General features: G+C 40.0%; 2 protein-coding genes across 8 annotated transcripts; both read right to left on the bottom strand.

Annotated features, from left to right (window-relative positions):
• Window positions 1–2,041: 2,041 nt before the first annotated feature.
• C6H15orf48 (chromosome 6 C15orf48 homolog) lies at window positions 2,042–5,148 on the bottom strand. Its single transcript, XM_010965264.3, has 5 exons — window positions 5,052–5,148; window positions 4,853–4,914; window positions 4,610–4,695; window positions 3,626–3,686; window positions 2,042–2,426 (listed from the first exon to the last, which is right to left on the bottom strand). The coding sequence occupies exons 2-5, from the start codon at window positions 4,886–4,888 to the stop codon at window positions 2,358–2,360; spliced, it is 252 nt and encodes an 83-aa protein (XP_010963566.1). The 5' UTR covers window positions 4,889–4,914; window positions 5,052–5,148; the 3' UTR covers window positions 2,042–2,357.
• Window positions 5,149–10,001: 4,853 nt separating this feature from the next.
• On the bottom strand, window positions 10,002–25,845 carry AFG2B (AFG2 AAA ATPase homolog B). 7 transcript variants are annotated; one of them, XM_074366051.1, is made up of 8 exons: window positions 24,567–25,844; window positions 23,377–23,562; window positions 18,069–18,227; window positions 15,170–15,379; window positions 14,461–14,653; window positions 12,839–12,969; window positions 11,647–11,772; window positions 10,002–10,283 (listed from the first exon to the last, which is right to left on the bottom strand). In XM_074366051.1, exons 1-8 carry the CDS (start codon window positions 25,659–25,661, stop codon window positions 10,116–10,118), a joined length of 2,268 nt encoding a protein of 755 aa, XP_074222152.1. In that variant the 5' UTR covers window positions 25,662–25,844; the 3' UTR covers window positions 10,002–10,115. The 7 variants fall into 7 exon arrangements, 5 of the variants coding, with proteins under 5 accessions (XP_074222152.1, XP_074222154.1, XP_074222153.1 ...); XM_074366053.1 differs by having other exon boundaries at window positions 12,839–12,927; XM_074366052.1 differs by having other exon boundaries at window positions 14,479–14,653.
• Window positions 25,846–25,865: the final 20 nt, after the last annotated feature.

Below are 25,865 nucleotides of genomic sequence, written 5' to 3'. Positions count from 1 at the left end.
CATATTTGAAAAATTTCAGAATAAAACATTTGGGGAAAATGGTAAGAACATTACCAAAAATAAAAATCAGGGGAAGGGCAGGTGGGAGGGTACAGCTCAGTGGTAGAGCGCATGCCTAGCATGCCCAAGGTCCTGGGCTCAATCTCCAGCACCTCCATTAATAAACAAACAAACCAACAAACCTAGTTACCACCCCTGCAAAATAAACTAGTTAATTAAATGATAAAAATAAAGTAATAAAAAAATAAAAAATCAATTAAATCTTTTGACATTGAAGTGTCAGTATTACTTTTGGCCTTTCTCCCTCCCAAACCTGCAGCATGGTACCTTCCACTGCCAGGCTCACCCCTTAAAGCCTTTCTTTCATTTTTAAATTTTTATTTCTCTTTTCTTTTTCCACTTTATTTAAGAAAAAAAATTGGAGGGGGTAATTAGGTTTATTTATTTTCAAATGGAGGTACCTGGGGATTGAACCCATGACCTCATGCACCCTAAGCACACACTCCACCACTGAGCTATACATACCCTCCCCTTAAAGCCACTGTATTTCAAACAGTTTTGTATTTCAAAGTTGAAAGTCACAGACATCCCTCTCAAAATACTGCAATTTGCTCTCCCAGTTGGCCGGTCATCCCAGGCTGTTCATTTTTATTTGCCTAAATGGTACATTGCTCTTTAGAAGCTTAAACAAATAAAACTGTGCTTCCTACTTGGTCCATGTAATTTCTTGAGATTAACGATTGGAGATTTTCACAGGGGAAAACTTGAGGTGATAAGGAAGTAGCAGAAGTTGCAGAAGTAGTCTTGCTTTAATCCTTTCAGAATTGCCAAGTCTCTAGTAAGGTCTAGTGAAGTTTTTATTGCCGTGAAGGTGATTATAATTTAGCCCTTCTCTTAAACTTCTATTATATTCAGACAGAAATTAAGAAAAAAGGATTTATGATCTTTATTTAAAAGAGTTAATGAACCTAAGTATATACTCAAGGGAACTAAAAATACATGGCTACACAAAAACAGGTACATGGCTGTTCACAGCGGCATTATTCGGAACAGCCAAAAGGTGGAAACAATCCAAATGTCTGTCAAACGGTGGAAAACAAAATGTGGCATATCCATTTAGGGGAATTTTAGTCATACAAAGGGATAAAATACTGATACACGGTACCACATGGATGAATCCTGAAAATATTATGCTAAGTTAAAGGAGCCAGTCACCAAGGCCACATAATGTGATTCCGTTTATATGAAATGCCCAGAATAGGCAAATCCCTAGAGACAAAGTTTGTTGGTGTTTGCCTGAGGCTGAGGGCAGAGGGGTCAGAAATGAGGGAATGACTGCTAATGGGTACAGGGTTCTTTCGGGGGTGATGAAAATATTCTGCAGTTAGGTGGTGGAGATGGTTCTAAAATTCTGTGACTATACTAAATGCCACTCTATTATGCACTTTAATGGAGGAATACTACAGTGTATGAATTGTATCTCAATTTTTCAAAAAAAAAGTAAATGAAAAACTTTTCTATTTGGTCCCATTTTCAAGAACAGTTGAGGGGGAGCCCACGGAATGCTGGGTTTGACTGTACATTCGAGCTCCAAGTGACCACTGGTCAGAGTGAAGAGGAGGCCCAGATTTGTGGGGTGCTCTCCATCCTCCCTTCCCCAAGTCTCTCGGGAGCACCACTGTTAGTCTTGGCATCAAAGGGGCCAATCTCAGCACGCCCCAGTTTCCTAGCACCACCAGCATCCCAGCACTTCCTCCAAGACAATCCTCATGCGCGTCTCATACCCCCATCTCATCTTCATTTTCCTCACTTACCGTTTTTCATTCATCTCCGTCCAGAACTGGTTGTGTTCAATGCTTTATCTCAGCTGCATGAGAACCATACCAGACTAATAGTAGATGCTCAATAGATTTCTGGTGAATGAATGAACTTAGAAGAAAGTTTACACAGAAATCTGCACTGGGTGTTATTTTCAAAGATGAAGCACCACGCTTCAAAATGTGTTTTTCTCCATAGAAATGTGTATCTAATCTTTAAGAAATCTTGCTCAAATGGTATTTTATTGCAGACAATTAAATTCACAAAATTTTACACCTCTTAAGGAAAACAGGCATCATAAACACAAAAACTTCACTATGTAAAACTCAAATTTACAACAAGAAAATAAACATGGAGCTTAGTTTTGGACAATGTGGTTATTGTTGCACTACCTTTATAATTCCTCATCCAGAGTCCGAAAATGTAGGCAAGCCCTAAAAATGTAGCAGAAGCATTTCCGCACACTGGTATCCATAATCTAGTTTGTGCAGAAGTGTTTCCACTAGATTCATAGAGTGGAAGGAAAAGGCGAGGACTGGTCATCTGGTCGCACTTCGGACCACCTGCAACTCTTCAATGGGCTTCCATTCTTGGTTGATGGTTATAAGCTTTAAAAAAGAAACGCAGGAAAATAAAATTGTTTTGTTAGGATCTGTCCTTCATCCTCACATCCCCTTTAGGATTTGTCCACACTGCCCTTTGGGAAAAGCATAGCATCTGTAGTCAAAGAATCATCTCTTTCCATCTCTAAAATAGTAATATGGGCTGGTTTCTTTCACTCTGTCCCTCTAAAAAGACTCTGGGTTCCTGAGTACTATCGGATCAGAGGGAAAGGTCACATACATTTACCCTACTTTCACTTAACAGGTTCTAGATTTTAAAATTTCCTATGGTTTTATGAGAACTATAAGCTCAAAACGTGTGTCTGCTTCTTGTGTGTGGATGTATAATGCTCCGAGCAGAGAGGCAGGCACACAGCAGGCTCTTAAAATTTCCTCATTGTAATTACTCAGCGAAGGTACAGATGATCAAAGTTCCACAATAAGGGAAAAGGGACAGTGCCGTGGACAGTCCTTGACTTCCAAAGTACTCGCATTCAGAGATCCTCATTTATTCTCACAAGTTTTCTATTATTCCAGGAACGGGGAATTGTAGGTAATTTTAAAGATCCTAAATGTCTTTCCCTAAGTCAAACTGTGTTATTTGAAAGTTTGTTTTTAAAAAAAACAACTTTCTTGACAGACCTAACTAGTGTTCATCCCAACAGACTTTAGACTTTACTTGCAAAATATTTAAAATGTAAAAAATGTTTGCAATAGTCTTAAAATTAACTCATTTGAATCAGTGGATATTAGCTAGTTTTGCTTAAAGAGAATGTCGCTCCTGTTTTCTTTTCTTTTTTTTTTTTTTACCACAATGGCCCGTATATTTACTTTAGATAAATAACGGGTAAAATGAGATTCTGTTACGGTAACAATAGAAGTTCATATTTGAGTGCATATTTATGGACCAGGCACTGGGCTAAAGGGCTCTCATCGATTTTATCTTCTTTAATCCTCTAAGCTCTGAGATAGAGCCCTATTATTGAGCCCATTTTATAGATTCTGAGAGCCTCAGAAGGCCAACTTGTCTAAAATCACCTGTGAATAGTGGAGCAAGGATTTGAACTAGATCTCTACAACTCCACAGCACTCTCTTTAACACCACACTAAATGGCACCCTGAAAGTGAAAGGGACTAAATCTATCTCTCTGACAAAGATGTTAAGGTTTGGGCTAAGTGTAAATCACATTTTGATTTTGCAATACCTTTCCAGGTACGGTAGGATCCACAGTTTCCCAAGGTTCTGGGTTTCCTTTTCGATCAATGCTAAAAGCAAAAGAAAGCTGATTAAATATTAAAGTAAGTGAAATTAAACCAACTCTAACACTGGATTTATAAATACACTAGGGACAGGCTCAGACTGCATACTTAGGCTCTCGTGGTTAATTGAAATTGATGGGAAATTCCTTTTAAAAGCTTCACAGTTTGGCTCAAACATTGAGAATCAATCCCTCTGCAGGGCAGGAGGTGTGTATTGCATTTATTGGGCTAGACTGGAGAATGTTCTCGTAAGCTGAAGAGCAGTGAAGGTGGAAGTACCAGGCTCAGAATGAGCAAATATGCTCTTGACCGGGGTTTATGGGCGGGGCAGAAGGGCTCGGCTTGAACTCTGTATGTGGTAAACTGCGGGGCGCTAGGTTTCTCTGCCAGATCCTAGCATTACTGCCCTTTCCAGCCCTGAACCCGGCCAAGATCAGTTTCAAGTCTCTTTCTTCCTCATATTCCAGAATACATGGCATTTTATCTTATATCCAGGGCTGAGATTAAGTTCATTGCAGACAACTGAATCTATTAACTCTACCACATTAGGAAACATCTTTCTAATAAACTGAAAATTTTAAATTTCATTAAAATGATGATTTAAGTTTAATGATGTATATCCCAAAAGACCATTTAAGAACTTGACATTTCAAAACTTCAGTTAAAAAAAAAAATTTATTCTGCTGCAGGAGAAAAGGAGGACGGCCAAAGGATGAAGAGATATTTAGATACAAGGAACAGCCTAATTGTGTTAATATCATCATTTAATAGCCTTCTGATATCTAAATGCTTTCTAGCCCTGACTCCAAGCTCACAATTTGACATTCTTATCCCGGGGGAAAAACAGGAAACTGATACGCATTTCATAAACTGAAGGTCAACGTAACACTGCTCAAAAACGTTTTTATAAATGATAAAAGCCTACTTACATCACATCGGTTTTCTTAAGAGAATAAAGAGCAAAAGACGAAGCTCCACCCGCTGCCAGCGTCGTGAAAACCACCAAAGGAATAAGCTAATAGAGAACAAAATATTCCTATGATTCAATGTCAAACACTTGAAATACAACAGAATAGCTATACATCAATTTTTAATATCTTCAAAGTTTGCATCATCTGCTCTTTAAAAATTAATATTTTTAGTCAAGATTTTCAATTGCTTTAAAAACTTACTTCCTTCTTTTTCATCAGGAGTTGGAAAAAACCCATGATGACTTCAGTGTAGAACGTCAAATCTAGAAAATAAAAAAAATCCAAGATACTGATCAAAACTCAGCTACTAGGACCCAATCTGGTGAGCGCCGAAGCGGCCAACGTATCCCAAAGTCATCCTTGCGCAGCTCCCCAGCACCTTCGCCCAAGGGCGGCTCACCTTGGGGACCGGGCGGGGCGAGGCAGCGCGTGAGGACGATGCTAACGCCCAGAACTGAATCCGGACCTCGGTCTCCTCGCCTTATATATGAACCACACCCGCTCCGGAAGGGCCGGCCAGAGCGTTCTGGTCACGCGGGGCCGCGCGAGGGGCGTGAGGGCCCTGACTCGCTTTCCCTGCCCGGCAACCACGCGCCCCCTGCAGGGCTCCGTGCCCGCAGACGCCGCGCAGCCGGCCGCGAGCGCCCCCTGCCGCCCGCCGCAGTGCTTACTTGCCGAGCCCGGGCTGGGCGTCGGCGCGCCTGCAAGAGGGTGGAACTGAGAATAAGGGGCGCTCTGATTGCCAAGGCCTGGTGAAAAACCAGCCCTTCTAAAAGGAGGCCCGGAAAAGGAGCCACAGAGCCGGGGATCCTATGGGAGGCTCCTGGGTGCAGGCAGGTAAACTAGAATTAGTCCAGTCACGTTAAAAGTGAGGTAGCGCACATATGGAGGTAATTAAAATTGAAAGTTCGTTTTGAAATAACTCCCACAGTGTTCTGATTTTTTCCCTTAAAAAAATCAAGGATGAGGGAGAAGAAAAAGAATCAGCTGGAGAGGTTTCCAGCAGAAGATCTCTGAGATGACCCAGTAGGTTGCTTCATCTTGAGATCCCCCATTTAGCTGGCTCCTAAAGTAGCAGCCTAGCCTCACACATAGCGTGCAAGTGTCTGCAGAACCATGGGAATAATAATTAAATCAGGGTTTCTGTGCCAGCGTACCAGAATCTTCTAGACATTTTTGCAAGGTATGTTTTTTTAAGCTCGGAGATACTGCAGTCACATAGCCAGTAAGTGGCAGAGATGTGATCAGAACCCAGGTCTGTCTGGGAATAAACATCACTGTTCTTTTTTGCACCCCGCTCTTACTGCTACAATTAAGACAAGAGCGCAAGCCCAGTTATTTTAAAACGATTGTTTTAAAACTGAAGTTCAAACTATGAGTTAACGTTAAAAACGGAAACGTCTTAATGTTTTCTGAAGGGCTAGATCAAGCTGTTTCAACCTCATCTTAGTTCTAGTCATGGGCTTTGCATTCAAACTGACCTGAGCTCAGAGCCCACCCCACCCCTTATCACACTTTATTAGCAGACTGACTTCGAGGTAACTACTTAACCTTTATGAGACAGTTTATCAGTAAAATGGAGACAAACCTAGCTCAGGAGTTGGAAGAAATGTTAGAATGTGTGAAAAGCATGTAGCATTCTGCCTTGCCTGTAGTAGGCATTCAATAAATAGTAATTATTTTTTGCAAAGATTTGTTTTCTATAAAGCAGATCATAAATATAACTTCTCACTCAGTTACTCTGACAAGGATTTTTGTTGTGTAACCCAAGCTGTAAGTGGAGATGTTTGTCAATTACTGCAAAGAAAATTCAACATTTTCTGTGGTTCATATTGAATAGAATCAGAAAAGCGTTTTAATGCTCCTTCTGCAGAATTTCTAAGCTACTTTTGTCAGATTATAAAAAAAAAAAAGCCTCATTTTGTTACTTAAAGATAAATTTTTCTAGAGTAGAAAGAAGAGAAAAAGGAAATCTTACAGGAATATATATGGCCCACAAATTAAAATTAAAACGTGTAGCTCTTGCCTAGTACTGACCTTAAACTCAGAGCCCTGCTTTGCCAATGTTGTTTCTTTTCAAAATACAGTTTTGTAGTAGTTTAGGTGTTATTCTGAGAATGAGGCATGTTAAGAAGATAATAAAAACACAATTCCCTTACATAACGTTTCTTACAATTTAGTACCCATGATCTGGTGCCAAAGACAGATGATTAATCCTAGCTGAAGGGGGTGGATCTGAGAAATCTTACCAGAGGTGAGTGTATTTGAACATACAAATAGAGAAAACAAATGTAAAAGGACATTTTGGGGGCAATTAGGGAAAATTAAATACAGATCAGATATGAAATAGTATTAAAGGAGAATTGTTGATTTTTGAGGTGTAATAATGGTATTATGTTTATGGTTTTTTTTAAATTTTTTAAAAGAGATTATATATGAAGATAATTAAGGAAGAAATATGATGTCTGGGATTTACTTTAAAATACTTTTAAAAAATGAAGCAAGTTTAGCAAAATATTAATTATTCAATCTTGGTGATAGATATGTGAGAGTTTGTTGTATTATTAAAAGTGTTTGAAAATATTCAGAAAAAACATTTTTTAAATTTATAAATTGTATATAGTGTTAAAAAATTCAGTGGAGTCAATTTGAAGATCTAATTAGCTTTATTAAACGGTTCATGAATTAGAAGGGCACTCTGAGGGGTAGTGCAAACAGGTTTTTATAGGCAGGAGGGTGGGACAAGAAGGCATCAGCAAAAGAAAATGATTGTTTCAAGTCTGGACTTGTTTGGGGAGGTTGAGGGGAAGAAACCACAAGGGTCTTTATCATGCAGAGTATCTCACTAGTGTTGATCAGGAAATTTCAAGTTTTCTGTTTTAAAGGCCACAAGGAGTGGGGGAGGCAAAGCTTAATGTTAGAGTGCAAGCTTAGCATGCACAAGGTCACAGGTTCAAGCCCCAGCACCTCCATTAAAATAAATAAATTTAATTACCTGCTTCCCAACTAAATAAAAATAAAAGGAGTTGTCAATGCTAATAAATAAATAAATAAAGGCCACAATGAGAATTAGGTCCAGAAAGCCACTCTCCTCTCCTCTCTTGGTTAAGCCCAGTTTTATGGAGCTTGCGGGAGATGCAAGGTCAATATAGTTTGGTCTTTCCCAGGATGATTAGCAGGCACAGTTCCCAGCCTTCAAGTCCTGGCAGCCTCCAAAGTAACCCACTCAGGATACTTACCAGCATTACCTGCTGTGGCTGCTCCAAAGCCCCAAATCCCATGGTAGAGCTTCCCCTCCCTACCCCAATTGCCAGAAACTTCTAGAACCTTCTCTAGCTGCTGCAGCCTAGGCTTACAGGGGCATGGAGCCATGGCTACGTGGTTCCCAACCTAGGAATTTAAGAAAAATATTAAATATTTTTTGTTGGAATTCTTTCTGCCCATCCTTCAGCAGCTGCCTAGTTTTCAGGTTTCACAAATACTGGATTTGCTAAATTTTGGATGGTCTTGGCGTGTACCATATTGTTTAATGCTGTAATGTGGCTCAGAAAGGAGTTTGAGCTCAATGTATAGGGGAAAGCTGTTCACTCGTCCCAGGTACTTAAAAGCTTAAGTGTTTTCTCACCAATTAAGAACACACACGGCTTTTGGAAGCCGCCCAGAGTCATCCTCCCATCACACTGAAACTGAGTCAAAGAAATCTTTGCTTTGACCTCATCATTAACTGAGTTATTCAATGAGAGAAGACACGTGGTTTTTGTCCTCAGGGAGCTTCCAAAATTCTATTGAGAGGTTATAGCCACAATTTAAAGCCATTTTCAAACTAGGAGTTTGGGATTTGCAGATAAAAACAAAGAGATTTTCAAATCAAAACTCAGCCTTCTAACCAAAATGTGGGTACTAAATTTCCAGGGTGACCACTAGGAACTTTTTCTAGGAAAAAACAAGGGACCCACAGCTAGAGTCTGAGTGAAAGGGTCCAGGCCAGGGTGCTTCAGGCGTAGGAGACGGCAAAGGCTTAATGGCCGCCTTGTCCTGTAAGAGCAAAAACTGACAGAGAAGAATGGAAATATTCGGAATTCCAATAAAGTTTCTAGGTATTTTCCCTACTACTCAAAAGCAGGAGTCAGTTTGATGGAATAATTTTAATTGCATTATATTTTGTACCTATAAATAAGAGAGGTCTTTTCCTTAATTATCCCAAATAGTGAGGTTTTGCTTCAGAATAGTCCTGGCTCCAGTCAGAAACAGGAAATTTTCCAGCAACTGCTTAACATTTATGACTTTGTATGGTTTATGCACCAAGCTCTGACTGCACCTAAGCAACTTCTGAAGCTTGTCTCCTTGTGCTTAATTCACTGCATGATTTGTCTGAGGTCCGTGCTCCCAGCACCCTTTCAGCGCTGAGTCTGTGTCCTTCCCTTACGCTCCAGCAACTTGAATGGCACCTTGTAGAAGAAGGGCTCAGTAAGATGCTCAGCGGATAGTGTTAGGTGAGAAAAACGAGAGTTACATAAGACCACGCTTTCTGGTTTTAAAAAATTATCTATACATGTGTAAGGGACCTGAAGATTAAACATCCAAGTGTTTTCTTCATGTTTATCTATATTTTCTAGCATTATTACTTTTTTAATAAAGGAAAATAAGAATTTATATATATCTATCTTCTTAAAAATACTTACCATTAGAAAAGGAAAACTATTAGCTATACAGTGGAGAAAACGGACAATATCAAGTCATCAAAATTAACATCACCAGTAATGTGCAGATGTCACGTGCCGCCAGCCGTGGTCTGAGGACGTGGCAGCACGCACTCAGTGCTCCAGTGGGGATGCATGATGCGACTCTGTCGTGAGGCACAGCAAACACAAATCAGGGACCAACTGCTCTATATGATAGTCTGTACTCTTAAAGGTGTCACAGTCAGGATGGACTGAGGAACTGTTTCAGATGAAAAGAGGCTAAAGGGACACACATCTAAATGGAATGTATGCTCCTAGACCGGATCTTGTGATGGGAAAACAGCTACTACTGGGACAGCAGGTGAAATTCACTGTCAGTAGATTAAAATGTTATCAATTTCTTGAATTGGATAACTGTGCTGTGGTCACATAAAATACCCTCATTTATAAGTAATGTACACTTAAGTATTAAAGGGATGAAGGGGCGTGATGTGTACAATCTATTCTTAAATAGTTCAGAAGAATACTGTCAGGGGTGGGGAGAAGGGGAAGGGGAGAGCGAGGGGGGAAAACAAATGTGGGAAAATGTTAAATATTGGTGAATCTGGGGTAAGAGTATGTAAGAGTTCTTTGTACTATTCTTTTAGCTTTTCTGTAAGTATGAAAGCTTATCAGGAGCAAGGTTTTTTATTTATAGGAAACACACGGAGCGTGAACATGTCAACTGTAGTGCAAGTTCACATTTCAATTGATCCTTTGGTAGTTTACACGTAAAGTAATTTTCAAACATCTTCTAAGGTAGAAAATTCTGGTTTCTGAAATAAGTTTCTATATAAAGTCAAATCCTTGCGACTTAAGGATGGTTTTACAGTCTCCAGTGATTTTAGAAAATGCTCTTGTCTCACTGTGGTTGCTTCTAGTCCATTTTCTTGCAGAGCCAGCAAGGCGGCCTACAAGACACAAACGACAGGAAACAATAAATACGCTTCATTGTTCTTTTACAATACGTGGTAATACTTTAAAATCTGAACACAAAAATCTCAGTCTCACTTCATAGAATTTCAATATTCATGACAGTAAAAACACTAAGCTAGAAAGTTAAAGTGATTAAAAGTCCTCTTACTAGACCATCTTTTCGTCTACATTAAATTCTAGCCTGAAATGGGGGGAAAAAAGCAAACTGCAGAATAATATATACATTATGAACACAAATATTTTAAAGATGAGAGACTATCTTCCTGACCTCAGAGTAGGAGTTTTTAAACAGGACACAGCACTGATCATAAAGGAATAGATCAAACATGTACTGTACGACCCAGCATTTCACTTGTAGGTACGTATGTATATGAAATAGGAACACACACTCATATACCAATAGACACGTACAAGCCTGTTCATAGCAGCGTCAAAAAAGTAGTAACAACAAATGTTCAAAGATAAAATGTGTATATAAATGTAGTATATTCATATACTAGAATATCATAAGCGATAGAAATGAATAAACTACCGCTACACACAAAACCACGGATGAACATCGCAAACAGTTTTGACTTAAAGCAGCAGACAGGAAAGCGTAAGTGCAAAAGCAGGCAGAATGAGTCTGCGGCACTGGAAGTCAGGAGCATGCTTCCCTCTGGGGACAGAGTGGGAAGGGCCAAGGAAAGCTTCTGGAGTGTTGACAACATTCCTTCTTGATCCAAGTGGTGGTTATACAAGTGTGTTCACTTTATGTTAATTCAATCAACTGTGTGCTTCTGTTCTGTGCATGTTTCTGACTGTTACGTCTAATACAAGTTTACTGAAAGGGAAAAACCTACAATGGCTTTTTTTGCCCACAAAAAAAGTCTAAATGCTTCAGAGTGACTTACGAGGACCTGTGTGATCTGGCCATTGTCCACCTCTTCAATAATGTCATTTCTTACCACAGCTGTCTGCACATTTGATTCCCTCTGCCTCAAACACTCCCCTTTTCGGCCTTCGTCTGGCTAACTCCCTCAACATCCTTCCAATTTCAACTTAAATACACCCTCTCTCAGAAAGCCTTCTCTGACGCCCTCAAGTCTGGACTGGTGTCCTTCCTAGGTGCCCCTTCAGCACCCTAAACTTCCCTGACTCACTATGTACTTCCAATTCAGTAGAAGCTCTCTGCACCCCGCCCCCGCCATCAACCTATAAGCCCTGTCAGGGGAGGAGCGGCCCAGGCCTGTTTCACCTTACACGGCGCTGCCTTTCAGTAAATACTGCCAAGTGAATGAAGACCTGAATAAATGAAGAAATGTTTTGGACTACAGGTTGCTTCACTAATTAACTTACTTCTTTGCAGAGGTTTCCAAGATCAGCTCCAGAGAAAAAACAGGTTCCTGCTGCTAGCTTTTCTAAGGAAACATCAGGCCCCACTGGCATGTTTTTTGTACAGATTTTCAAAATAGAAAGCCTGCCCTGGAACAAAAATAAAAAATAATGTTTATAAGCTTATAACATTCATGTTTGACACAGGGCTTTATTAAAATATTTCAAGTTGGAGTTTGTTATCATATTACAGAGAAAGTATAAATATTTAAGAATCAGACAATAAGAACAACTTCTTCTGAAGAAGAAAGAATAATCCGTCAGTGGCTCATACAACAATGGTAAAAACAGTGACATCACGACAAACTTTTAATGTTTTTTAAATCAATTTTTAAAATAACCAACCATAATCTCTTTAAGAGTCTTAAAGAATCTCTCTTTGGGGTACAAACAGTGCCTCAGACATGATTTAAAAGCAAATACATAAATTATCAGACACAACTTAAAAACATAATGGGGGAGGGTATAGCTCAGTGGTAAAGCGCATGCTCAACATGCACAAGGTCCTGGGTTCAATCTCCAGTACCTCCACTAAAGATAAACAAACAAACAAACAAACCTAATGACTACTCCCCCCAAAAAAATTATAAACAAAAAAAGGTGAAAAAATTAAAAAATATATATATAATAGGTTTTTTTTTTCATCCCTTCAAAATTTGATAAAAGCCCAAGGAAGGAAAAAAATTCCTTTTCTGTGTCTTTCACTCCCTGCTATGGCTCTGGATGTTAAGGGCAAAGGATTTACTGATTCTTTGGTTGTGGATACATTGTATAACCTCTGTAACCTAAGATTTCTCCACTGTAAAATAAGGACTTTGATCCAGATAATCTCCAAAACCCTTTTAACCCCTTTTAACACTTGAGGATTCCTCCTTTCTAGTTGCAAAATAATGTTGAGTAAACTCAACAAACTCAGTATCTTGAGTCTTCCACAAAACTGAAGTTACTACCTAACTTTTAGGCTTATGTTTCTCTGAAAAAAGGGCCAGAGTACCCAGCAAAAGCAGAGGAAAATGATGATTTATGACGGGCTAGCAGGCAAGGGAAAATGCAGAATCCAATATAAGACACCCACCACACTACACACTACATCCAGCGGGGCATTCAATTCTGCCAGCTTCTTAGTGCTCACAGAGTCTATGTGCACAATGATTACCTTTTCATCTGGAGGTGGAATATAAATGATCTTATCCAATCTTCCAGGCCGCAACAAGGCATCATCTAACACATTAGGTCTATTTGTTGCTGCAACAATCATGACATTGCTATTAAAAACTTCTTGAAACTCTAGCTGAGGGAAAATATACAACACAAAGTAAAGTCAATAAATTGCTAATTATTAAATGTATTTTTTTAAATTACAAATCAGAAGGGGAAGATACAGCTCAGTGGTAGAGCACATGCTTAGCATGCACGAGGTCCAATCCCCAGTAACTCCATTAAATAAATAAACCTAATTACCCCCCAAAATAAATTAATTAAAAGTTAATCAATTAATTAAATTACAAATCAGAAGACCCATTTTTAAACAGGGGAATTTTTTTCTTGGGACTAGAATGCTTACACTTCCTATCCAGACCACGTTCTCAATATCAAGGTACCCCACAAACAAATGATTAAACAAAGAGCTACTTTGTGCACAGGGTGAAGGGAGTGACCAATCCTGATGGGCATCTCTCAATGCGAGAACCTTACATCACAGCAGAGAACATCCATCAGGTGACCTGAATGCACCTGAGCCCCAGTGAATGATTACAATTTAACTGGATGACTTGAAAAGACAGAAGCATATGACTAACACATGTATGACTATGAAAAGTCTTGGTTCTTATGTTCTTGAAGAGGGAGATTTATTTAACTTTGTTTTTTTCTTTCCAGAGGCAGAAATATGACAATTAACATAAACTGCAGGTATGTAAATCCAGGATGAAAATAAATATCTAAAAGCAGGCAGGGCAAGGCCTTACACATGCTAAGCGTTCCAAATTGTTGAACTAAATAATCAGAGCAGTTCTCCAGTAATGTGATCTCTCAAAGAGGTGAGTTCCTATATCTGCAAGTATTTTAGCAGAGGCTGGGTAAACACCTGTCAGATACTGCAGAAGGAATTCCTGCATCACGAGGAGATTTGATTAGAAAACCTCACGGGTCCCCTCAAATTTCGGTGGTATATGTTCCCAAGGAGCTGTTAAGACTCTGTATTCATGGAACAATTTTAAAAATGGGAAACAATAAAACAGCAAAAGAAAAAAAAAAATCTGTCAGGGATTATTTAAGGATACCAGACTCAATCTGGAGAAGACTCAGAAAGGAGGAGGGGGATTTCTAAAGGTCACTTTAACTTCATTATGAGCAAGGAAACCCATTCCTCAAGAAAATGAAATTTTCAATTACTAAGATTATTGGAAATAATAATCTGTTTTGTTTCATTTCACATTCAAAAATTTAGAAATGGATAAACACTGGTTTTCCAGGATATAGAAATAAGAAACTCCCTTTTCTATTAGCAATATGTAAAGTTATGTTTCTAATCTTAGGAAAAAATTCACATTCGTGTATATCTAAGGTACTTTATTATAAAATCTACCTCACCTTTCCCAGGTAAGCCACAAATTTTACCAGCTCCAAGGAGTCAAGCTGCAACTACATAACTCTTTCTATGAGATGAACCCAGCACAGAAGCTAGTGTAGATGCTTTCTATGTAACGTTGGCCTGGATTTTTGGTGTATTCTGGCTAATAAATACCTCTTCATTTTTTTCCAGCTCCTTGTATTTACCATGTTGATCTGAATTACCTCCTCTTCTCTCTATAGTCTTCAGTCCAACCCCATCTAATTCATTTAGGAGAACAGAAAGAACACGCTCTTGAACATTACATCCTGTTCTGCCGACTGATCGAGAACCCAAGATTGAATCAATTTCATCCAAAAACACAATTGCTGGAGTATTTGCTCTTGCTTGTCGAAATACCTTTTGTTAGGAAAATGAAAATATTAAAAAGCTATACACATCATGCCTTATTCATATGAATGTATGTTTTCTGCATTACTATTTATAATTTTTAAAATACAAAAAGAGATTCTAAATGTCTAAGAACTGTGGAATGAATAAATAAAACAAGAAACAGCACATTATTTAGGTGTTAAAAATCATATTTTCAAAGGATATTTAATATTATGGAATTTTAGAAGTATTATTAAGTTAAAAAAATCACAAAATACAGATATTAATATATCTATATTTATGCCCAAGGAAACAGAAAGACAAAGGAAATTCACCAAAACGTTAACAGAAGGTAGAGGAATTATGGAGGATTTCCTCTTTACACTTTTCCATAATTTCTAAGTTTTCTACACACAAATAGGTATAATTTTTCTAATAGGGAAAAAAAGCGTTTGTTTTTTTTTTTTAAATAAGGTTTATCCTTAAGGTATGAAATAAAAATTCAAAAGCAAACTTAACTACTGTGGGGAAAAATAAACAAACCTGAGACAAGATGTTTTCTGAATCTCCAACAAAAGATGAAAAGAGATCAGCTCCGCTAACTGAAACAAAAGAGCAGTGACAGCTGGTGGCCAGGGCCCTGACCAGGGTGGTTTTCGCACAGCCAGGGGGACCATATAGGAGAACCCCCTTTGGTTGTGTCAGGCCCATCCTAACAAACTGCCGGGGGAATTTCAGAGGCCATTCAATGCTCTGTAAGTACACAAAAAGAGACAGTTCTTTTAGTATAATGATGAAACATCAAATAAGTCAGTAAATTCATTCATTCATTTATTCATTCATTCAGCAATTCTCAGGTGCCTGCCGTGAGCTGGAAACGCGCCTCATTCTCCACACGGCAGCCAGTGATCTTGTAACCTAAGTCAGGTCACATCACTTTCTGCTTAAAATCTTTCAATGACTTCTCATCAGACTTAGAATAAAATCATAATCCAACTCCTACCTTACCAATGCTAACAAGCCTCACATAACATGACTATTGCCCAAACACCCCAGTTTGTCCCCATGTCAGAGCCTTTACCTTTACCAGTCTCTCTGCCTGAATGCTCCTTTAAGACCTCTGTGTGCTATCCCTCATCATTCAGGTGTCCACTCGAATGTCACCTCCTTGGAGAGGTCTTCCCTAACCACTGTGGTTAAAGCAGACGTTCCCCTGCCAGGCACCCTACACTACACTCATTTTCACTTTTGGAGCACTGATTCATTTGTTATCTGAAATTATTCTTTTCCATGTTGAGCTTGTCATTCTGCTCCTGCTAGAATGTAAGCAGATCTCCAGCACCTAGAATGACACCTTCACAAAGTTGGCACCCAATACACGTTAACTGAATAGTAAACAAATTCTCACTACCTTTTAGGTAGGTGTTTTATTACACAGATGCAGAAACTCAGGCTTAAGAAGTTAAGTAACTTGCCCAGGTCTTATTACCTTATGGCTGGTGATGCAGCAGAACTAAGACTGACCCCAGACAGTGCAGATCAAGAACACAAGCTCTTAACTATTGATTTAATGCTTCTACAAAGAAGGACAGGCGAGACCCCACACCTCGGGAACTCGTATTTTAGTTCGGGAGATAGGCCTGTGAACTAACAACCAGGCCAGAGAAAGGCTCTCCACAGACAGGGATCAATGCATACAGACACAGGAGACAGCGCGACTCATCCCCAACAGTAAGTGGGACAGAGGGGAGGATGGGGGAGGCAAGGAGCAAAGGCGCTGAAGCGGAAGTAGGAGTCGGCTCACAACGGCCTTGAAAGATTTCATCAACATTGAGGAAGGAGAATGGACTAGAAGGAAATAAAATCAGAGGTAGAGAGACCAATGAGAAGTCTCTTGCAATGACTGAGACTATAAGGCTGATGTGTCACAGACAGTGGAGATGGTGTGGAAGGGATAGATTTGAAACATAAAATGTAATTGCATTTTACGCAGGGGAGATTCAGAGGGGAAGAGACATGATGTACGCCATGAGCCCACGTGTGTAGGAGACAGGTTTCTGACTTAGGGGAGGGGTGGCTGGCAGTATTCACTGAGGCAGGGGAGCCAGTGTAGAGGTGGAGTTGACTTGCTGGACTTTGGACATGCTGAGTTTGAGATCCCTGGAAGTCATCTAGGAGGCAGGCGGCTAAGTACTTCTGATGATCAGAAGAATTATCTGTGCTGGATATAGATTTTTGGGTTAACAGTTTCAGGGGAAAGCTGAAGACTGGGACATTAAGGAGATCAAAGACTGACTCAGAAAATGCAAAAAGAGGACTCTCAGGAGCTTGGAGAACTAACATTTAAGGTAGGGAAGAGGAGTGCTCAGTAAAATAGGAAAGCTTCATATTTTTAAGAAACATTAGAATGTTTCTAATAGGAAGGTGTAGCTAACCCCTCTCCTGTATATTGTGAAGATTAAATGAGACAAAGCACATAAAAAATTAGGGCATCTTATAAATGTGTTTATCCATGGACACAGAGTTCACTGTAGATACAGCTCTTAGTTAAAACATATAAATTATCTTGTGTACGTGTGGTTAGAGAAACCTACCTCCTTATGGCAGGATCACCCGAAGGTGAATTGGCAAAATCAATTTCTGAAACTGCAATGCAGGTAAGATGTGGTGAGCTGTGTCCCTGTCCTTCAATGTGCGCTGTGAGAATCAGGATCAAGCGGCCATCAAGGCCATACTGTTTATTATAATTTTGTGCTTTTACCAGTCCCAGGGCAAATTCAGGCCTATGAACTAAGAACATGAATTTGTATAGTCCATGAACTAAGAATCATTTTTTACATTTTTAAATGCTCAAAAAAAAAAAGAACAGTATTCTGTGACATGTGGAAAATTATGACTTGTGTCCATAAATAAACTTTCATCAGAATACAAATACTCATTACATATTGAGTGCTTGCAACATAGACTACAAGCCTAAAGTATTTACTCCCTGGCCTTCTGCAGAAAAAGTTTTCTGACCTCTGTTCTAAATTATAAACTCTTTACAGCAAAAAGCAAACAAGAGGGGGATATAGCTCAGCTGGTAGAGCGCCTGCTCAGCATGCATAAGGTCCTGGTGCAATCCCCAGTACCTCCTCTAATAAATAAACAAATAAGTAAACCAAATTACCTCCCCCTCCAAAGAAAAAAAATTAAGGAGATGGTCTGACTTCTCCCTTTCCAAAAAGCAAACAAGAAGAGGGTGAGGCAGGAAAGCACGAAAAATGGTATTTCATGTCTACAGAGTCCAGTTAGACAAGGACTGAAAAGCAACCCTTGGACCTGGAAGTTAGGATCGCATTAGTGATGGCTGCAAGAAGTTTCAGTGTACCTTGTTTTCACCATAAGTGCATTACACCTAAACTGTCATATTCTACTGGCTTAAGCAGATTCTCTGTCTCACCTGTTTTAACTTCAGTTTTACATCTTCAAGGCCACCAATCTGCTCCCAGTCGACAGGCTTGATGTCCGTCAGTCCAATGACACTTCGGAATGATGAGGGTTGGATCTTTTTAAAAGCTTCAAGGAAGTCTGTTTCATCAATCATTGGATTGTCCTGGTTCTGAAGAAATCCACCCCAAAAAGCAAATTCAAACCAAAAAATCAGGTGGGCATTTTCTGTGGTACACAAACACAATTACTTTTTATGTTAAATCCTCTTCTGAATTTATACATCTATTTTGTTATCCTTATAAAGAAATGTATATACATGGTACAAAAAACTAAATGTCTCCCCCTCAACTCCCACCAATATTAATCCCCAGAGACTGTCAACAGTTTCCTTTTTATTCTTCCAGTATGTCTTATGATGTAAGTATGTCCTTTCAAATAGAGACACAAATGGAACAATACTGTACATATTAATTTGTATTTTTTCATTTATCTTAGAAATCTTTTAATGTCAATTAATACAGTTCTACCTCACTTTTTTAATAATTGCATAATACACTATCGTATGAGTATTTTAATCCTTCTGTTGAACAAAGGTTGTTTCCAGTCTTTTGTTATTAAAAATAAAGCTGCAACTAAAAGTCTTTGTGCATATGTTCAAGTATTTTATATAACAACTTCCTCAAAGTAGAATTACTATGCTTAAGCATATGTACACTTACAATTTTCACAGCTACTACTAAGCTGTCCTCAAAGCTGCACCAATATGAAGCTGTTCTCTCCATACCTCTCCTGACGCTGGACATTACCAAGCTTTAAATTTCTGCCAGTGTGACAGAGGAAATGGTACTATTGTGTTAATTAAATTTCTTCAATCAAGAGTGAGGTAGAGGGAATAATGGAATTAGAAAATCAGTTTGGTGGGGGGAGGGTATAGCTCAGCGGCAGAAGGCGTGCTTAGCATGCACGAGGTCCTGGGTTCAATCCCCAGTACCTCCATTAAAAAAATTAGTTAAACAAATAGATAAATAAACCCAATTACTGCTCCCACACACACACACATTTTTTAAAGAAAATCAGTTTTGCAACCACCACAGTAAAGGCTGTTTTGGGGCAAGAATCATCAATGGATGCTAACCTAGGGGAGGGAAAGCTTGATGAGAAACAGGATATTAGCATTGTCTCAAAGGGTCTCATCACAGATTTCTTACTAGTTGTAAAGGGAAAAACAGCAGCTATGAAGTAGATAAACTGGACACAACCTTGGATGGTTGATCACATCAATCACCCATTAGGGGCACCACCAATGAGGGGCAGGCGGACATCATGCGCCCCCACATGTGACACCCTAAGAAGGACACACTATCACTTACGCAGTAGTCCCAACAGGCATGCACAGCCAGCCTGTACCTGACTATGAAGAAACAAACAAACCCAAACTGACAGACGTTCTATAAAATCACTGAGCTACAGCCTTAAAAAAATGTCAATGTCAAATGCCTCACACACATAGAAATTGCTATGGAACTGTTCAAGATTGAAAGAAAATAAAACTGTGTTAATACATTATCCTGGACTAGATCCTGTACTGGAGGAAAAACATGCCAAAAAGACTGAGGCAGTTACCAAAATCAGAATATGGACTGTAGCTCTGACCACATTTTGATCAATGTTAAATTCCCTGAATATAATGATTATACATATAATGGTCATGTACGGGAACATGATTATTCTTAGGAAATGAACATTAAAAATATTAAGGCGTAACAGGTTATGACAGATGCAACCCATTCTCAAATGATTCACAAAAACCAATGTATATACACACATAGTTGACCCCTGAACAACACGGGGTTAATCCTGACTCAGAGTTGACCTCCATTCCTCTGCATCTGCATGGATTCAACCAATCGCAGACCATGTAGTACTTGTGTATTTATTACTGAAAAATAGCCATGGATATGTGGACTGGCACAGTTCAGGGCTGTGTTGTTCAAGGGTCAACTATACAGAGAAAGAGAGAGAGAGAGAAGGAGAGAAAAGAGAGAATGATTGACACATTGTAAACTGACTATATTTCAATTTAAAAAAAAGAGAAAAAAAGAAGAGAATGATAAAGCTAATTTGGCAGAATGTTAAAAGGCAGTGAATTTGGATAAACGATTTAGCCGAAGTTCTCTCACAACTCTCCCTGAAGTTTTAATTATTTTAAAATAATAAGTTTTTAAAAATAAAAAGAACTGAAAAAGACTAATTTTTAAACAAAGTAAAGCTGAGGATTTTTCATGTTTATTAGCCATTTGTAATCTTTTGACAGTCAACTGCCAGTTCATATCTGTTACTCACTTTCTCTTGCATTGTTGGTCTTTCCTTACTGCTCTGTGAGAGTTCTTTCTATATCAAGGAAACTAGTCTTTTTGTCATGCGCTGAAAGTATTTTTTCCAGTCTATCTCATGTCTTGTGTTTGCCGATAGTATTATTTTGTCATTCCAAAATGGTCAAATTAATAAATCATTTTCTTTTTGGCTATTAGGTTTTATGTTATACATAGAAAGGCCATCTTCCCTTTAAGACTATGTTTTGGAGAATCCATCTTGCAATTTCCTTCATCATTCCAGTGTAGCAGAATTTTTATGACAGTTAAAAACTTCTATTTCTATTCATTATATCTGTATTATATTCAAGCATCTGCCCTCTTACATCAAATTCTGAACATTTAGTTGTCTCTAAATTCCCACTTTTCAATAACAGACTATTTTATCTCATTTATATAAAATTAAGTAAGTGAATTTGTATATATAGAGCCATTTTGAATAGCATTCCTTTAAAAATGTTAATAGTTTTAATCCCTGGGAGGTGAGATTTCAGACAATTTTTACTTTCTTTATAATTTTTTAGTCTTCTTTAATTTCTCACAAAGAACACTATTAAATAATTCCTTAAAATAGCCTCTTCCCCCTTAGCTAGCAGTATTAGATATTGGGTAACTGAATACTAATTAATTCTTAGGTAATACCAACTGATATTTGAAAATCCCATTTATACTTCAAGATCACTTGTATGTACATTATTTCACTTTACTTTCATGATCCTTTCAGGCAGGTAAAATTTTTTCCCCTCTATGTGTATGTGTTAAACCATATTTCTTTTTCTTCTTTTTATTTACAATGTTGTGTTAGTTTCTGGTGTACAGCATAGGGAGTCAGTCATATACACATACATTTGTTTTCATTATAGGTTATTACAAGGTATTGAATATAGTTCCCTGTGCTACACCATAGGTATTTGTTATTTATTAAACTATATTTCTAATGCTTTCATGGGAACACTTGGCAAAAAGTTGAACAAACTTGAATGTGTCCCTTGTCTTCCCTGGCACAGAGGTGGCAGCAGCCCCTCAGCTGCCTGCAAGGGAAAGAAGAAAAAGATGGAGCCAGTACCTTCCCAGATACCTCTGTCCCTTCTTCCTTTTTGCCTTTCTTTCTTCCACTTCCCCTGGTTGTTTATGAACTCAGCCATCACCTGTGGGAACTATGCTGGGCAGGCCCCTCCTGAAGTAGCATTGGGCTACTAGGACGGCTGCAGCTGGCTGGTCCACCTAAGCCAAGGTGCTTAAGGTCAAACCTGGAACTTCAAAGCAGAGGGAATGCTAAATGTAAACCTCCTTTCCCACACTCTTGTCCTCCTCTCAAGAGGCATATATTCTCACATCTTTACACATGGGACTTGTCATTAAATCTTCAAGCAGTTTTGGTTCTAAATCCAAAAGATGAAGACTTACAAGTTCACATAACTCCTTCCCCACCTTCACTGTCAGAGTAAAAATAATGGAAAAGGAAATGAGGAAGGATATAAATTACCTAAACAAAAAGGTTTTCAAAATGTAGAATGCTAAATCATCCTCTTATAGTTTAAACCAACTCAAAATTGGGTTTTAAAAATTATAAGATCAAAGGACAATTTTAATGTTATAAAAGAGATTTAAAAAGTCCCAGAATCCTCAGCATGCTGAAATTAATTTTTTTCTGAATGGGTTTAGGGATTCAGGATAACATATTACATACAGAGTAAACAGATTTTTCAATCCATAGTGTTGAAAACTATTTAAGCTAATATCCTAACTATTTTTAAGAAAGGCAGCCATGAAATAAAAGATTTGTATGTCACAGGTGAATTTAATACAATTCCAAGTACCCAATCTTCTGGGTTAGAAAAGGTTATTTCCCCCACCAGATGCTTAATAATAACAAAGGGAAAAATAGTATTTTGACAATGGAGAAATCTCAGAGATATCACCTTAACAAGAAATCAAAGTTAATTTCACCAGTAATAGGACAAAGAGATATCATTTGCTATTCAATAGATGCAATGAGAAAAACACAGCAACATTTCTGTGATATTTCTACCAAAAATGCAAAAGCTGAATCAAATCATCAGAGAAACATCAATCAGTTGCAAACTGAGGATTATTCTGCAGAATAACTGACTTGTACTCTTCAAAAATTGTCAGAAAAAAAAATGGCAGAAAGATGGAAGAATGTTTCTAGATAAAGATTAAGAAACCAAGAAAACTAAATGCAGTATGTAATCCTGGATTAAAAAATAGTTTTTTCTTTTTTCCTTTTTAAATTTTTGTTACAAAGGAAATCTTTGGGACAAATGGTGAGATTTGAATAAGGTCTATATAGATTAGATGAAAGTACTGTGTCAGTGTCAATTTCCTCATCTTGGTAACTGTACTGTGGTTAAAGTCCTTGTTTTAGGAAATATACACTTAAATTTTCACTGCTGAGGGGGCATCATGGCAGCAGTATAGTGTCAAATATTTCAAAAACACTTGAGAGTATAAACATATATATATAAACATACATACACATGAAGAGAGTATGATAAAGCAAATGTGATAAAATGTTACATTTGAAGAATCTGGCTGAAGGATATACAAAAATTCTTTGTACTGTTTTTGCAACTTTTCTCTAAGTCTGAAATAGATTCAAAATAAAATAACTAAAAATTAAAAAGAAGTATGTTTGCTTCTTCTGGGGCCACACTGTCTTCTTCCTGGCTGCTCTGGCCTTCAGCATTAGGAAGGTTCAGTGAGAGAGGGGAAAATGCCCTTGGCAGATCCTGGAGAACACAGCCCTCGATCCCTACATTCAGTCATACACTATTTATATGGAGTTTAGACGTAAAAATATATGTGAGAATCAGCTGTCAAAGATATCAAAAGCTTCAATAAAATGTACTTACCACTTTTTTTTAATCCCCAAATTAACTCATTACATTAATAAAAGGGTTAACATAGGTCATAAACCAATACCTTCTCACTATGAAGCAGAGCGTGCATGGCAGCCTCTCTACAGAGTGCGGTCAGGTCTGCACCAACATAGCCAACTGTCATTTCTGCAAGGAGGCTCAAATTGACTTGACTGGAGATGGGCATCTTTGAGGTAATCACTTGTAGAATTGCATTTCTTTGTCTAAGTGTGGGAGTCCCAATGACAACCTATATGCAAAGCAAGAAAAGAAAAAGTTCACTGCACAAAAGATTATTTTTATCCTCATAAACATGTATAATAATTTAGTTCACAAACCTGGAACTCTTACTATGTACTCTTAAGCATATCTTAAATTCAGAATATCTGAAAATCCTTATTTTCCAGAGGAGTAACACTGGCTAGAAAGTTGTACAATTAAAATTATATGTTATTTAGTAAGTTTTTATTTGTTATTTTTGAGAACCTACCAAGTTCTGGGAGCCAGGGATACAACAGTAAACCAGATAGTCTAGGTCCCTGCCTTATGGAACTTATTCAGGAGACAGGTCCTAGATGGTGCAAGGAAGAAATCCACTCAAGTTCTAAACAGATTATGCTAAAGTGTGCAATTACCTGTCTCTTTAGAATCCTATCACAAAGTTCAAACATCACTTAAATAACCACTATTCAAACTATTTAATAGAAATCAAGAATCAGTTTAGGACTGAAATTTATAAAATAAGACAGCTTTGAACACTCAACCTTCCTGGCAACTCATGGAGCAATCGTGGATGCTGGCGTCCAGACAAGGAATGAATAAATCTGTAAAAGTTAGTATCTGCTCTGATTTAGTTCTTTCCTGCCTTCTCCCTTATTTCAACAAGTTTGTTTCTTGAGGCTATCCTACTTTAAATTCTCATTTCAAATCCGTAAGAGTTTTAATACGCTTGTAGCAAGTCCTAGTTCCCTAAAAAAGTAACATTACTGTTTATAGTACTCATCCTCAGGACCTGCACAACTAATTCCTAAAGACCACCTTGCCCCGCAGAACACTTTTACTATAAGGGAGGGGGAAAAGTCCTGGCTCATAGATCATTTAGGGACCAGGCAATGGGTTCTCTGCATTACAAAGAGCCCCACTACAGCCTCACCGACTCCTAAACCTAAGCGGCAAACGCCTTGGGGCAGCCAACCAGGGCCAGAAGAGACCGAAGTTGTACGGGCAATGGGCTAACTGGCCGAGCGCATTTACCTCTCGGTCAAATCTCCCAGGTCTGCGCAGCGCTGGGTCTAGCGCGTCCGGCCGGTTGGTGGATCCCACCACCACCACCTCGCGGTCCCCACTGATCCCGTCTAGCAGCGTCAACACCTGGGCCACCACGCGGCTCTCGGGGGCTTGGTGCGGTCCGCCCCTCCGGGGACACAGGGCGTCCACCTCGTCCAGGAAGAGGAGGGTGGGCCTGCGGCTGGCCAGCTCCCGGGCGCGCTGGAAGACCCGACGCACGTTCTCCTCGGTCTCCCCGGGCCGGGCGCCCTGCAGCGCTGGGGCGCTCACGGCCAGCAGCTCTGCGCCCGCCTCCCGGGCCACAGCCCGCACGAGCTGGGTCTTGCCCACTCCGGGAGGGCCGGCCAGGAGCACCCCGCGGGGTACTGCTAGCCCCAGTGAGGCCAGGGCGCTGGGGTAGCGGAGCGGCAGGCGGAGGAGCTCCCGTAGCGAGTCGGCTGCCTCCGAAAGGCCCCCCAGGGGCACCTCGGGCTGCGGCTCCGCTTCCGAGGGAGAGACCCCGCTGAGACCGATGTGGGTGCGAGGGGTGACCAGCCCGGCCGGATCCGGGCTGGGCACCCCGCTGACGATGTGCAGGGCGGCCAGCGGGCCGGGGGCGTCCGGAGGAGCGGCCATCACGTTGCCCAGAGAGACTGGACGATTCCTCAGCAGCTCCTGCGCCGCCTCCAGCACCGCGGCTGGATTCGGAGAACCGGCCGAGCCCGCCCGCTCCCGCAACACTGGCCACACGGCGAGGCGCCGAAGAGGCGGGCAGGGTACTAAGCGGAGGCGGCTGAGGTTGAGACTCCCCCGGGACCCCGGCGCCCCCACTGCCACCCCGGGACTCGCGCACTGCGGATCCAGCTGCACAAAGCCGTCCGCTCCATCCCGCCGTGGCCAAGCGGTGCAGAGACAGGAGCCGCCGTCAGGCAGCGAGATCTTCACCACCGAGCCCAGGTGCGCACCCAAGGCGCGGAGGGCGGCCGGGCCCAGGCGACAGCGCTGGGTGGCCCTGTCCTTAGCGTCTACAGGTAGCAGCTTTAAGAGAGGCCCTTCGGGAAAGGGACCTGAGTCCGGAGCCATTGCACACGGAAGGCCCGAGTAAGGCAGGGCAGGAACTCCACCCGGGCTGGAAAAGCCGGTACACCGAGCTCCTTCGCCGGAAGCAGGCGATGCGCATGCGTCAGGGAATATTCAGTTGCCGCTCAGGACCAATCAGAAAGTCGACGATCCGGCCCTCTTCCCTGGCTCCGGACTCAAACATCACCGTTTGTGCTTCAGGAGTTA

The sequence above is a fragment of the Camelus bactrianus genome, chromosome 6 (genome assembly GCF_048773025.1).
Source record: "Camelus bactrianus isolate YW-2024 breed Bactrian camel chromosome 6, ASM4877302v1, whole genome shotgun sequence".
NCBI lineage: Eukaryota > Metazoa > Chordata > Mammalia > Artiodactyla > Camelidae > Camelus > Camelus bactrianus.
The sequence above is the reverse complement of the archived record's forward strand: the minus strand, read 5'-3'. Positions and strand labels throughout refer to the sequence as shown.

What these genes read in the sequence shown, in the direction of transcription:
- AFG2B (XM_074366050.1), bottom strand. Translation starts at nt 25,661, where the DNA reads ATGGCTCCGGACTCAGGTCCCTTTCCCGAAGGGCCTCTCTTAAAGCTG. An exon ending in CTGGGAGATTTGACCGAGAG is followed by an intron (nt 23,563 to 24,566) that starts GTAAATGCGCTC and finishes CTTTGCATATAG; the next exon opens with GTTGTCATTGGGACTCCCAC. An exon ending in TAAAACTGAAGTTAAAACAG is followed by an intron (nt 15,380 to 18,068) that starts GTGAGACAGAGA and finishes GTGTACTTACAG; the next exon opens with AGCATTGAATGGCCTCTGAA.
- C6H15orf48 (XM_010965264.3), bottom strand. Translation starts at nt 4,888, where the DNA reads ATGGGTTTTTTCCAACTCCTGATGAAAAAGAAGGAA. An exon ending in TCCTGATGAAAAAGAAGGAA is followed by an intron (nt 4,696 to 4,852) that starts GTAAGTTTTTAA and finishes GTTCTCTATTAG; the next exon opens with CTTATTCCTTTGGTGGTTTT. An exon ending in ATCCTACCGTACCTGGAAAG is followed by an intron (nt 2,427 to 3,625) that starts GTATTGCAAAAT and finishes TCTTTTTTAAAG; the next exon opens with CTTATAACCATCAACCAAGA.